At 38.5% G+C, this 12630-nt stretch overlaps 1 protein-coding gene across 1 annotated transcript in view; it reads left to right on the top strand.

The window, feature by feature from the left end:
* The window catches only part of TES (testin LIM domain protein), a 26971-nt gene that overhangs the window by 677 nt on the left and 13664 nt on the right, over positions 1-12630 (top strand). The window contains exon 2 of the mRNA XM_006162382.3: positions 3897-3982. Within this exon, the coding sequence (XP_006162444.1) occupies positions 3897-3982 (86 nt within the window). The remainder of the gene's footprint in view (positions 1-3896; positions 3983-12630) is intronic.

Below are 12630 nucleotides of genomic sequence, written 5' to 3'. Positions count from 1 at the left end.
AAAGAGTGGATCCTCTTGCTGTGACCTCATTTCACTTTCCTTTACATGCTCCTTGTCTGTGGTATTTCAGAGTCCCCTTACTCCATGGTCTGAGCAAGTGGGGAAGATGAGAGTGTATGTTTGCAATGTTGGGAAGAGGCACTTTCTTCAAGCAGTCACCACCTTGGCTACGTGGACATTAAATGGCCTTCCAGGCCCTAGGTTACTCTCTTAACTTTTCAGGCCAGTGTACAGAGCCAGTTTCTCAAATATTTCTTCTCCCAAAGTCATTCTCCTGGTCCCCCTGAGGTAGACTTAGATCTCAAGGGAACTCCCCACCTTTCTACATTGCAGTGTGGCTTTTCTCCAGTGCACCCTAGCCAATGCCACCCTAACTCTGGGGATGTCTTCTCTATTAAACCTGGTAGTCCAAGGTGTGATATTGGGTGATTCAAGGAGTTCATTTTCTTCCTTAGGAAAAGGAAAACAAAACATTCTGACTACTACCAGATGGCCCCATCACCCTTCAAGTGTTCTGATATGTTCTTGGCCCTTGTCGTCTTTTGCCATAAATCTTGCATATGTTGACCCTCTGCCTTGAAGGCAGTTTTTCTGCTCTTGGCTCAGTTTGATGCTGCTCATCCTTTCAGTCTCATTTCAAGTATTCTTTGTCCAAAAAAGCTTTCCCAACCTCCTTAAGTGGTTTAGTCATCCCTTCATAAAGCCTTTAAAAAATCATCTATTGGGTCATCAGAAAAGTCATGACCTTTTTCTATGCAAAAATGTGTCATGACTTTTCCTATGACCCAATACATTTAGAAATATTTAGGAGAGCTTATGGGTTTCTAGTTTTTTTTTTTTTTTTCCCCTTTGGGAGATGTTTTTGCTATAGGGCGTGTGCGCTCGCCAGAAAGATAGAGACAGAGAGACAGAAAGCAAGAAATCACCCCCTCGGGGGAAACGGCCATGCCTCAATCCCTTCTCCATTTTCCTCTAAGGATCTTGGGCACGCGTGCACATATGCCCAGCTTGAATTAAAGCCACTGGGTCTGGGACTCGAACCATGGTCAACTACATGGGAGTTCAGCAACATTCCCATTACGTCAACTGCTAGTCCCTGGGTTTCTAGTTCCTTTCCTTTGGGCAGAAGTAAATCAATGACTCTTTGGAAGACTGAAGAGCTCCATTAAAAATTAGTTATGTTTATATATTATGTATTTGTATATTCTATGTTACATGCATGTACATATATAATAAAAGTATTTATATTAATGTAAATATATAATGTAATATGCATATAAATATATACTTACACATATACTTTTATATATTATATATATTGTATGTTTAAAATACACACAGAGGCCATATGTATACACATATACATGTATATGTGATTGTATCCCCAACGAGGACCAATCACACCTCAATACTTTTTTTCCCTTTATTTCTCCATCCCACCTGACATGCTTTTCAGGCCACTGGGGCCCATATGTGAACCATAGTCAGCCATCTGAGATCTGGCTTCCTTGGTGCAGCACTTGGCCTCAGTGCCATAGGGATGGGCCAAGATACCCATTGGCATGCTGTAGCGTCAGCCCCAGAACAGTGGAGCCAGGAGCCAGACATTGGGTTTTAGATCTAGTTTGCCATTGACTAGTTGTGCAACTAGGAGTAAATCATTTCCCCTCTCTGGATTTAGTTTCCTAGTCTCTCACACGAGGAGGATGCCTAGTTCTGTCCAGACTAAGAATATGTGGAGTATTTTAAAGGAACAGATGTTCGTGAAGCAGTTCTAATAATTCTACTGAGTAAACTGATAGCAATTTTAAGAGGGTAGAATGTGGGTAGGAAAGAAACAATCTGCCCCTTTGTGGGGTTAACTTGCATTACACCAAGGCCTAGAGGAAAAGCTCTGCCGACTAATCAAGTTAGATTAGCCAAACTATTAGGCTGGACTCAGAAACAGAAAATGAGATGATATTGCTCCAGTATGTTTGCAATCCTTTAGTAAGCCCAGTGCTCTTCAGACCAGGCAATTCAGATTTGACGGCAGGCAAGAATTTAAGTAGCCATTTAGTTTAGAGGCAGAAGTAGTACATTTTAAAGCCACTGACTTAAACTAAACTGTGTGATTAAGTCTTAATAATGTAATCTGAATTTTCATTTGGAATCAGAATGTATCAGGAGATAATGTGAAACACGGTATGAAGCAACTTCTTCCACCAGAAGGATTCAGGATTCCCGTAATGGCAAACTAGAATGGGCCTTAAAACGTATTCCATTTTAGAGAGTTGCTGTTCAGTCTACTATGAATGTTATAATGAAGAAAACTCCGAATTATACACCTTACAAAATACCAGAAAACTCAAATAACCAGATTTCCCCTGTCTTTTATTTACTTACTGTCAACCTTAATCATCACTGACAAGGGAACAATTTGATTCCTAAAAATAAGTTTAGTGTTGATGTTAAGTATACAATTTAGAGTTCCAGTCCTTTAGAAAATTATAGACATGATCAAGGTAAAGTTTAGTAAATATTGTATAGTTTTACACTTTAGCAAGTGTGCTTGAGATAGTCTGACCTAAAAATACAGCTGGTTATGAAAGTACCCTTAGTAATAGTAAGACGATAAAGTCATTTTCTTTTTTTAAAAAAAAAAAAAAAAAAGGAAGGCACCACTTCCACTTGAACTTCAGGGCATGTCAGACTGATCTTTTAAGGAACAAGTTACAGTGTGGTTTTGATTACATAGACAAACTGAACTTGGTGAAAAGGGGGCTATAGAAAAAGATCTATTTGGTTGTTAGAAGAGTCATGATGTGTATTTTCTGTGTTTTTCTATGCAAAAACGCATCATGACTTTTCCTTGGACAACCCAATATATGTATTCACCCAGCCTGAACTGCAACTACAGGCACTAGCTGGTAACTAGTCATAGCCATTGACATGATTAAAATACAAAATAACTTGGTCACTAGCATTTGCTGATGTGTTGATACAAAGCTGGTTGATCTTTTTAACTCTAGTATCAGTAGTTGGGTAAAATGGTAGTTTGCTGTCTGTGTCCTTCCCTAATCTGTACCCCACCCCTTCTGTTAGGCCATGTTTCAGTGAGTTCCCCCAAGTCATTGCTAGTATGATGAAAGAAAAACTGGTTTATTTTAATAAGGGCAGTAGTAGAGCCCCCTGCTCCCACCCTCACGTAAGAGCAAAGGCTATGGAGTCAGAAAGACCCGGATTCAGGTCTCTTCTCCACCATTAATTAACACTTTAATCTTAAGCAAGTTCTGTAACCCCTCTGGGTTTTAGTGAAGTCATCTTTAAAATGGAGATTTTCCTACTTTATAAGCATTTTATGAAGTTTTTGTAAGATTTTAATGAGACAAGTACCTTCTATTCCTGGCATCTAATAGATGTTTGTTGTTGGTATTATCATAATATTTATTATAATATAATATTTGTCATAATACTGTTTTTCTCATAATTCCCCAAATCTTCATATTTTATTTTTTTGTTTGTTGCAAAATACCCTATTTGCAGCCAGACCGACTTTGTAAGCTTTGGCTCTCTGAGTGTTCCTTGTACCTATTAGTACAAGGCATGTCGTATCCAGAGACATAATTGATGACTTTTTGCCACTTGCAATATTTGTAGTCTTCTATTTAGTTGTTTCCTGATGCTTTTCATGATAAAGAGCAATACGAATATGAAGTATTTTATATATGTGCTTGGAACTGCCTAATACAGACCTGGGTGTCATCATTGACTAAACAGCATGATACTCATAAAAGACTTGTTTGAAAGTTATATCAACAGGAGTGGTAAGTGGAATTAAAAGTGCAATTTATTGAATTTTTAAGATTTTTTTAAAAACATAATAATAGATCCATGTTATTTTTTTTCTTTGATAGATGGGCTTAGGACACGAACAAGGATTTGGAGCCCCCTGTTTGAAATGCAAAGAAAAATGTGAAGGCTTTGAACTGCACTTCTGGAGGTAATGTTTTGAAAACTACAGCCACATTAGTAATTTACACTCTTTGGCAGCACGTCTCAGACAGTGTAGGTCTCTAGCAAGTTCTTCGACGTGGTTGCTAAGTTGCAGGCATGTTGTTTTTCTCTTCTAAGAAATGAATAAAAAGTAAAGCCGTGCTGTCTTTCTATCAAGTTTGGCTGAGTGAATTGGATCATAATAACTATATTTAGAGCGGTCTGATTTATTTGCATGGATTTTAACATTTTTATGCACCAAAGTAAACTAATACTTTAATCCATTTTCCCATAAATTTTTTGAAGTTCTCCCCTTGTATCTTTCTTTTTTTTCTCTTTAAGACAGTGTTGCCTTATCAGGATTCTCCTGTCTCAGCCTCCCAACTGAGACTACTGTCATACACCGCCATCCTGGGCTCTATTTTTAGGCAGGGTCTTGTTATGTTGCCCAAGCCAGCCACTTACTCACAGTCTTCCTGCCTCAGTCTGCCAGATCACTGAGATTATAGGCACATACCACTCTATCAGGCCTTCAGGTTTCTTTCTTTCTTTCTTTCTTTTTTTTTTTTTTACCTCAGGGCATGTGCACTAGCTTGCCGAAGAGAGACAGTGGGAGGGAACATGAAAAATCACCCCTAGGGACATGGCCATGCTGCAGTCCCTTCTCCATTCTCCTGGGATTTAGGGCATACACACACACATGGCAAGTTTGATTTTCAAGCCTCCAGGTCCAGGGTTCGAATCACAGTTGACCTTGTGAGTGTCCAGCACCTTAACCACTAAGCCACCTGCTGACCCAGGCCTTAGGTTTTACTGGAGCTCCAATCTAAGCTTCCCATTTGGTTCCAGCCTGTGGAGCTAGCATCTTAGCAGCACACACACCCCACTGTGGCTGGGTCACAGGACCTCTTATTGTCTCACTGACAACTGAAACTGCACAACTTTATGGATGGGATCAGAGAGGGGCAGTGTGTAAAATGAATGATTTTGCACATCTCATTTCTGTATTTGCAGTAAACAATAAATATAAATGCTAAATGGAACATTCATATCCTTCCTTAAGGAAATGGTGTTGAATTTAGATCTCTTCAGAATTTTTGGCTAACATTTACTACTAAAACCTTTTTTTTTTCTTTTTTTGAGGTTTTTGCTATAGGGCACATGCACTCACCAGAAAGACAGAGAGACAGAAAGCAAGAAATCACCCCTTAGGGGGGATGGCCATGCTGCAATCCCTTCTCCTCCATTCTTTTGAGGTCTTGGGCATGCACACACACACACCTCGTGTGAGTTTAAACCACTGAGTCTGGGACTTGAACTACAGCCGACTACATGGGAATCCAGCAACGTAGCCATTACCATCTGCTGGTCCTGACTACTGAAAAGCTTTGAGGCACTTGAATATTTTTATAAGAAAAAAATATATTATTGCCAGTTTCTTGGTCTAACTGTACTGCATGTATATGTTAGACAACTGTTAGACAAATTTACCAAAAGGTAAATTTGGTATAGATCTTCTTTATATGATTCTTAAAGTAATATTGAATATCATATGTCTAAAATCATTATGCAAAACTTGCCCTTATGAAATACATAAATGTTCCTAATCAATAACCATCAGTACCATAATGGAAGTTCCTAATTCTACTCAAAGTGAGATCAGAATATTATTGCTAGAACAGAAAGATCAGGATGGTCAGTTTTAAGATGGCAGCACCTGCACTTGGATTTCCATAGGAAGCTTCTTAGAATAAAGTTTTAGGGACCAGTAGTTGGCATAATGGTTACATCACTGGACTCCCACATAGCTGATCATGGTTCAAGTCCCAGACCCAGCAGCTTGAAACTCTCACCAGGTGTGTGTGCATATGTGCCCAAAATCCCAAAAGGAGAATAAAGAGAAAGGATTGTAGCATGGCTATCCACCCAGGGAGGGGGTGATTTCTTCTTTTCTTTTTCTTTTATTTGACAGGTTTTCACTATAGGGCACATGCGCTCTCCAGAAAGACAGAGACAGAGAGACAGAAAGCGAGAAATCACCCCCCGGGGGGATGGCCACACCGCAATCCCCTCTCCTCCATTCTCCTTTCAGGATCTTGGGCATGCACGCACACGCGCCTGGTGTGAGTTTTAAGCCACCGGGTCCGGGACACGAACTGCAGTCAACTATGTGGGAGTCCAGCGACATAGCTATTACACTAACTGCTGGTTCCCGGGAGGTGGTGATTTCTTACTCTCTGTTTCTCTAGCAAGCATTCATACTCTATATCAAAAAATAAAGTGAATTAACAGTTTATCAACTGTTGTAGCTATGTACCATCTATGTTAAAAGAGAATGTCAGTGAATAAAATTTGAGATAATAGGCCATTTATTTATTTGTTTGTTTTAAATTTTTTCCAGAGGACACGTGTGCTTGCCAGCAAGACAGACAGGGGAGGGGGAGAAAGAGAGAGAAACAGATAGAGGGAGAATGAGAAAGCATCCCTTCATGGAGAATGGACAGACTGAAGTCCCTTCTCCATTTCTCCCTTCTTTTGGGATTTTGACATGTACACACATGCACTTCGCATGTTTCTCACACTGCCAGGTCCGGTACTTGAATCCTATATTCTGCTGCGTGGGTCCAGAGCCTTAGAGACCACACTATGGTTTGACCCTTAGGTTTTAAAAGCTAGTTTATTTGATAAGTCTTAAGATATAGACATAATTGTTTTAAATAGTGAGGGCAATAGAAACCACAGACCTCCCAGAACTGATAATACAGTTTTTTTAGTTTTAGGGAGTTAAAATTGTCCAGGGAGCTTTTTAATTACAACATTTAAATAGCTATTCCTTATGGTGCCTTTTCAAGAGACATAGCACGTATGTCATATATCTATTATTTTCCGAAAAGGCAAAGTTACTATACACATAATAGTTTCCATGGATCAGATGTGCACACCACTTTCTTAGGTATTGTGCCTTTCAGTTGACTTTGCAGAAGGCTATCGCGCCCTCTACTGGGCATAGTTTTTATCTTGCAACTTAAGATAATAGTCTTTACAGTTTAGCTATGCAGTTGCCCAAAACTGCTAATAAGATTTTTAAAGTTTATTTTTAAGAGATATTGCCTTTTCTCTAAAACAGAAGGTAGGTTTATAGTAATTTTTGTTTCTTCTGTATTATCTTCCTATTGCAGATCACTGCTATAACCTGATCCTTTTGGATAAAAATGTAACAGACAAAAGCACATTTCAAAGGCATGAAAATCACCTTATTATTTTAGTCTTATAATATGGAATCATTTAACCAACTGGAAATAGTCTGAGGACCTAAGAACCATAAAAACCTAGGTCTTTGGATACAGCCTTAAATGTGACATAGTCTTAATTGTGATATAGTCTATGTAGATGGTATATCTTAGTAGTTATGTCATGAACCCGAACATACTTCTCCCTTAGAATTCTTGATAATTTGTGTGGCCTTTCCATGGTGTGTGTGTGTGTGTGTGTGTGTAAAGAGAGGGAGAGGGAGCACACACTCTCCTCTGTTCTTTCAAGGCCACCAATCCCATCATATTGACCTTATCACCTCATTCAACTTTAGTTATACCCTAAAAGCCCAAATACAATCAGACTGGGGATTGGAGCTTCAGAATGTAAAATTGGGGGAGATACAATTCATTTAGAAGCCTTCCCTCTTCATCTGTCCATACCCTACCAAGTTAACTCAGGGATCATTTTTTCACTTAGCAGGTGGTACACTTGTAGGAAACCAGAAGTAAACACCCAGACCTCAATATTCTTCCTTACTTTGATGTGCTGGTGCTTCCCATTGTCTCATTGCTGGAAACAAAGGGGGGCAACGTGCAATACTTATAGGTCAGCCCCCTGGGCCACAGTGCAGAATACGGAAGGGCGGAGAGAGGATCAAGAAAAGTAAAGGATGATGCCTGTTTAAGGCATGTCACAATAGTGGAAAAAGCAAAATGAATTCTTAGACTTACGTAAGTTTAGAATAGAATTTGTAACTTAGTCAGACTTCATTTTACACTTCAAAAAACTCCAACCCTAGGAAGTTAAAATTATTTATTCAAGCTATAAGTTATTAATAAGAAATATAATTTATAAGAGATTCTTGTGTATCACTTGTAATAGTTTCTTTTTGCTATAGAATAAATTACTACAAATTCAGCAAGTTAGAACATCTATTTCAGGTTACATCCCTAACTTGAAAATCTAAAATGCAAAATACTCCAAAATGCAAAACTTTCCAATTGCCAGTATGATGCCACAAGTAGAAAATTCCACACCTGATCTCATGTGACAAGTAAGCTAAAACACTGCAGTACAAAAACATTGTATAAAATTATCTTCAGGCTATGTGTATAAAGAATATATGAAGCATAAATACATTTTATGTGTATACCTGAGTTCTAACCCCAAGATATCTTATTATGTGTATGCAAATATTAAAAAAAAAAACAGAAATTCAAAATCCAAAATACTTTTGGTTCTTAGCATTTTAGGTAAGGGATCTTCAACCTGTAATTAACTCAACATCCATTTATTCGTTAGATCAGTAGTTACGTGAAGGTGAGATACTTAGTGGAATCACTACTTAGGGTCTTAAAAGGCTAAAATGAAGGCATGGCCAGGCAAGGCTCTTACCTGAAAGCTCTGGGAAAGAATCTGCCTCCAAGCTTATCTTTGTTGTTGGGAGGACTGTAGATGGAGGACTGGGGTCCTTGTTTCTTTGGAGCTGGGACCATGCTCAACTTCTAGAAATCACTGCTTTTCTTTGACTGCCCCTCCTGCTTCCAAGCCAACAGCAGTGCTGACAATTCTTTCCATACCTCAAATCTGTCTAACTTCCCCTTTTTCTGCCAGCCAGGAAAAAAAAAAAAAAAAAAAAACCTTGGTTTTTAAAGGCTCCTGTGATTAGATTAGGCTCACCTGGATCACCTCCCATTTGCTATACAAAGAAGCATGATCCCGGGAGTAACCAGGAGGTGGAGGTCATAGGGGCCATCTTACACTTCAGCGTACCTCAGGAATTTATGTTGCTGATTGTACACAATTCTCCTAATACCCATTTTATATGTGAAAACTCGAAGGCTTAGGAAAATCGAATAATTTAGCAGTCGTGGATTATAGATGGTCAAGTTGAATTCAAACTCACAGCTTGGCAAAACCTTCCTTACCACTCCCTTTTTACATGGCAAATGAGAAACTAGAACCCACTCTTAACTCTCATGAACAGCTTTGAATTACCCCAACCTGTCCTCCCTAAAGTGTGATTCTTTTGACATGGACATCTTTGTGAATAATGGGATCCTTTAATTCTGAGCTCTCCTCCTTCAATATGCCAGTGAATACAGGACTAGAGGAGAATAAAAGATTGAGGAATCCTGATACTTCCACAGTAAGAGCTATTATCTGCTAGGTATGCTTTTGAGTAGTGTTTAGAGTCACAAATATTTATAAAGTGTTTATCACCCTAGATTTGAAAGAGTTTAAAGTCATTTCATGTTAAAGGTATAGTACTATCATTATAACCATAGATATGTATCATATAAATAGCACAATTATTATTTGACCTTACCTTTGTTAAATCTTTGCAATAAAACAGTCAGATAATGAGGCCAGCAGGGTGGTGTAGTGGTTAGGGCACTGGACTCCCACATGGCCAACTGCAGTTCCAGTCCCAGACTGGCTGCTTGCTTTCTCACTTACCTTCTCTTTTTCTCTGTCTCTCTCTGGTGAGCACACATGCCCTGTAGTAAAATATAAAAATAATAATAATAATTAAATAAAACTAAATAAATATTTTTTAAAAATAGGATTTTACCAAGGAAAAAAAGTGTTAATTATAGCATGTATAGTTTAGAGTTTCTGATTGGTTTAGAGGTGGCTGAAAACAAAATTCTTGGACCAGCAGATGGCATAATGTTATGTCACTGGACTCCCACATGACCGACTGTGGTTTGAGTCCTGAACCAGGCAGCTTAAAACTCACCCTGGGCGTGTGTGCATGCATGCCCAAGATCCCAAGAGGAGAATGGAGAAGAGATTGTGGTGTGGACATCCCCCCTGGGGAGTGATTTCTTGCTTTCTGTCTCTGTCTCTTCTGCCTCTCCAGTGAACGCATGCACTCTATAGCAAAAAACTCTTTCTAAAAATAAAGTAAAATAAAATAAAAATTCTCCACCATAAATGGATTAATACTTGTGTTGAATTCTATAACAGAGGCCTGCACCGGAGTCCATATATGTATATCTCTGTTACGAAAGGGCAGCTTCAGCCCTTCTAAATTATGGTTTGTAGCATTGCTGTGGCCGTGCCTTTAAATCACTATGAATGCTGGCAGGCTGTCAGAGCACTCCAGATTCTACTACTTCCCTGGAACAATAATAATTTTTTAAAAGAGTGATACCAAAAAAAATTTCTCTTTTGAGAGGTTAAGAAATATTGTCTCTTGACTACTTCCAGCTTGAAACTGTAAATATGATTTTCTGAAATAATACTGTGTAGTTTGGTTCTCTCTTTCTTTTTCTCTGAGATTTAGCTCACCAACTCTGAAGTTGTAATGCAGTGTTTCGAGCATATGAACTTCCCAGTCTACCTACCTTCTCGTCTTTTCAAAAAAGTCGTAGAAGAGACTATGTTAAATTTACTTAATTCTCTATCTCCCTCCTGTACTTCTTTTTCTTCCACAGAACTTTTATTAACATCCCATGGTTGAGGTTGGAAAGAACTGCTTTTTAGGATCGTTTAGAAAATTCAGAGATCTGACAACTGTGCTAAATATGGGGAAGGATTTCTATACTTCCAAAAACCTGCTGTCAAATTGGTGCAACTCAAAGAAATTTAGTAAACATAAACTAAGTCTGCATAGCTCATTAAAGCTATTTGTGAATCATCTGAGGAAAGATAATACACAAACTTTACAAACATAGGCTGTGGCACGCAGGTACTATGCTCACTTACGCCCTGTTTTGTTTGAAGTGGGTGTAAAACCAAGTTTTAGGAACCAGCAGATGGTGTAATGGTTATGTCTCTGGTCTCTCATGTAATTGACTGCAGTTTGAGTCCCAGATCTGACAGCTCAAAACTCATGCTGAGTGCGTGTGCATGCATGCCCAAGATCTCAAGAGGAGACTGGGGGAGAAGGGATTACAGAATGGCCATAATCCCCTGGGGGGTCTATAGCAAAAATCTCTTTAAAAAAAAAAAAAAAAGCCCAAGCTTTAGATGTTTTTATTTTCTTAAGGATGGAGTCTGAGTTACTTCAGTCTGAAACTAAATATATGATAAATATACTCATTCTCATGCCTTTTCTTGGTTACTGACATCATAGTATCTTGTTTCTTGCCCAATTCCTCAAGATTTTCCTTTTAATTAATATATTGGAGAGCTTCCAGATGACTTTAAATGGCCTCTAAGGGTAATTCTAAAACTAAATTTTTCCAGTTTAAATATGAGAGATTGAAATGTAAGACATTGTTGACCAGCACTTCAAGAAAAAGATTAAAAAGAAATTTCTATAACAAATGAGTGGTAATAGCACAGATTTCCACAGTAGATAGCTTTCACCACCTGGTCCCAATTTTATAGTTTTTTTTACATAGTGGTTTGTAGCTGGTCCTTTTCATTATAAAAATGGAATTCCAGCGTAAGGATTTGGGAGGGATATGGTCATTGCAGCTGCTTGCATGATGACAGCTCTAGCTGAAAGAACTACCCCGCCCTTCCGGAGTCTCATTCTTACCAAGTGCGCTATTACCATAACTCGCCATGTTTGAGTGGGGATGCAGGTGAGGTTCATAATATAGTCATGAGTTTTTAAAGTCTATGAACTTAACCAAAATTTTCCATGCTTAGAAAACTGACAGTTGGGTAGAGCATGAGGTTTTTTGGTTACTATTTATTCCCTCATCACTGCTGCTATTGCTAGTGTTATTTTAACCTGGTTCTAGTCGTTTAATTAATGGTATGTTGGGTGAATGAGGGGGTAGGTAGGAAAATAGGTTTTTTCGGAATGTGAATCCTCCCAAGAATGGCCAAGAAAAAAAAATGATAGAGGTGGCCGTGATTTGGTCAATATATCTCTTTATATTTAATACCTTTCACAGGAAATATAATTTAACAGTGTCACTTTAAAACTAACAGGCTTTATTTCACATACTGTATCTTTTACTGTTGATCTTTCAGATTCTCAGATCTGACCCTCCTTATTTGTGGCACCCCTGTTGCACTGGTGTAGAACTGGCCATGAACATTTCCAAAGACAGTCCAGTATTTGGTGCATCATTGACCCTTAGGCAGTCACTTTGCTGATTATTAGGACACATGCCAGAGTACACAGCCATGAAAGGTTCCATTTAGCCATTTTAAGAACTAAATTTCTGCCCCTTCTCTTCCCCCCAAGAAGGTATAATTTAAAATTTGATCCAAGAGCAATATGATAGTAGTAAATAATTAGGTTGTTTTTGTTAACTGAAGAACAAAAATGAAGAGCATACCACAGTAGGATAATACGTTCCTTTCCACTAGATGGGAGTATGAGATAACTAGATGTAAGAATCGTTTATAAAAGCTGAACTAAAATGTGCAAATACCAAATAGAGTCCTGACCAATGTGTGCACGAGGAAATTTTTTTGCCTCTTCATTCC

Source organism: Tupaia chinensis, unplaced genomic scaffold (genome assembly GCF_000334495.1).
Source record: "Tupaia chinensis unplaced genomic scaffold, TupChi_1.0 Scaffold139935_1, whole genome shotgun sequence".
Classification (NCBI taxonomy): domain Eukaryota; kingdom Metazoa; phylum Chordata; class Mammalia; order Scandentia; family Tupaiidae; genus Tupaia; species Tupaia belangeri.
The sequence above is the reverse complement of the archived record's forward strand: the minus strand, read 5'-3'. Positions and strand labels throughout refer to the sequence as shown.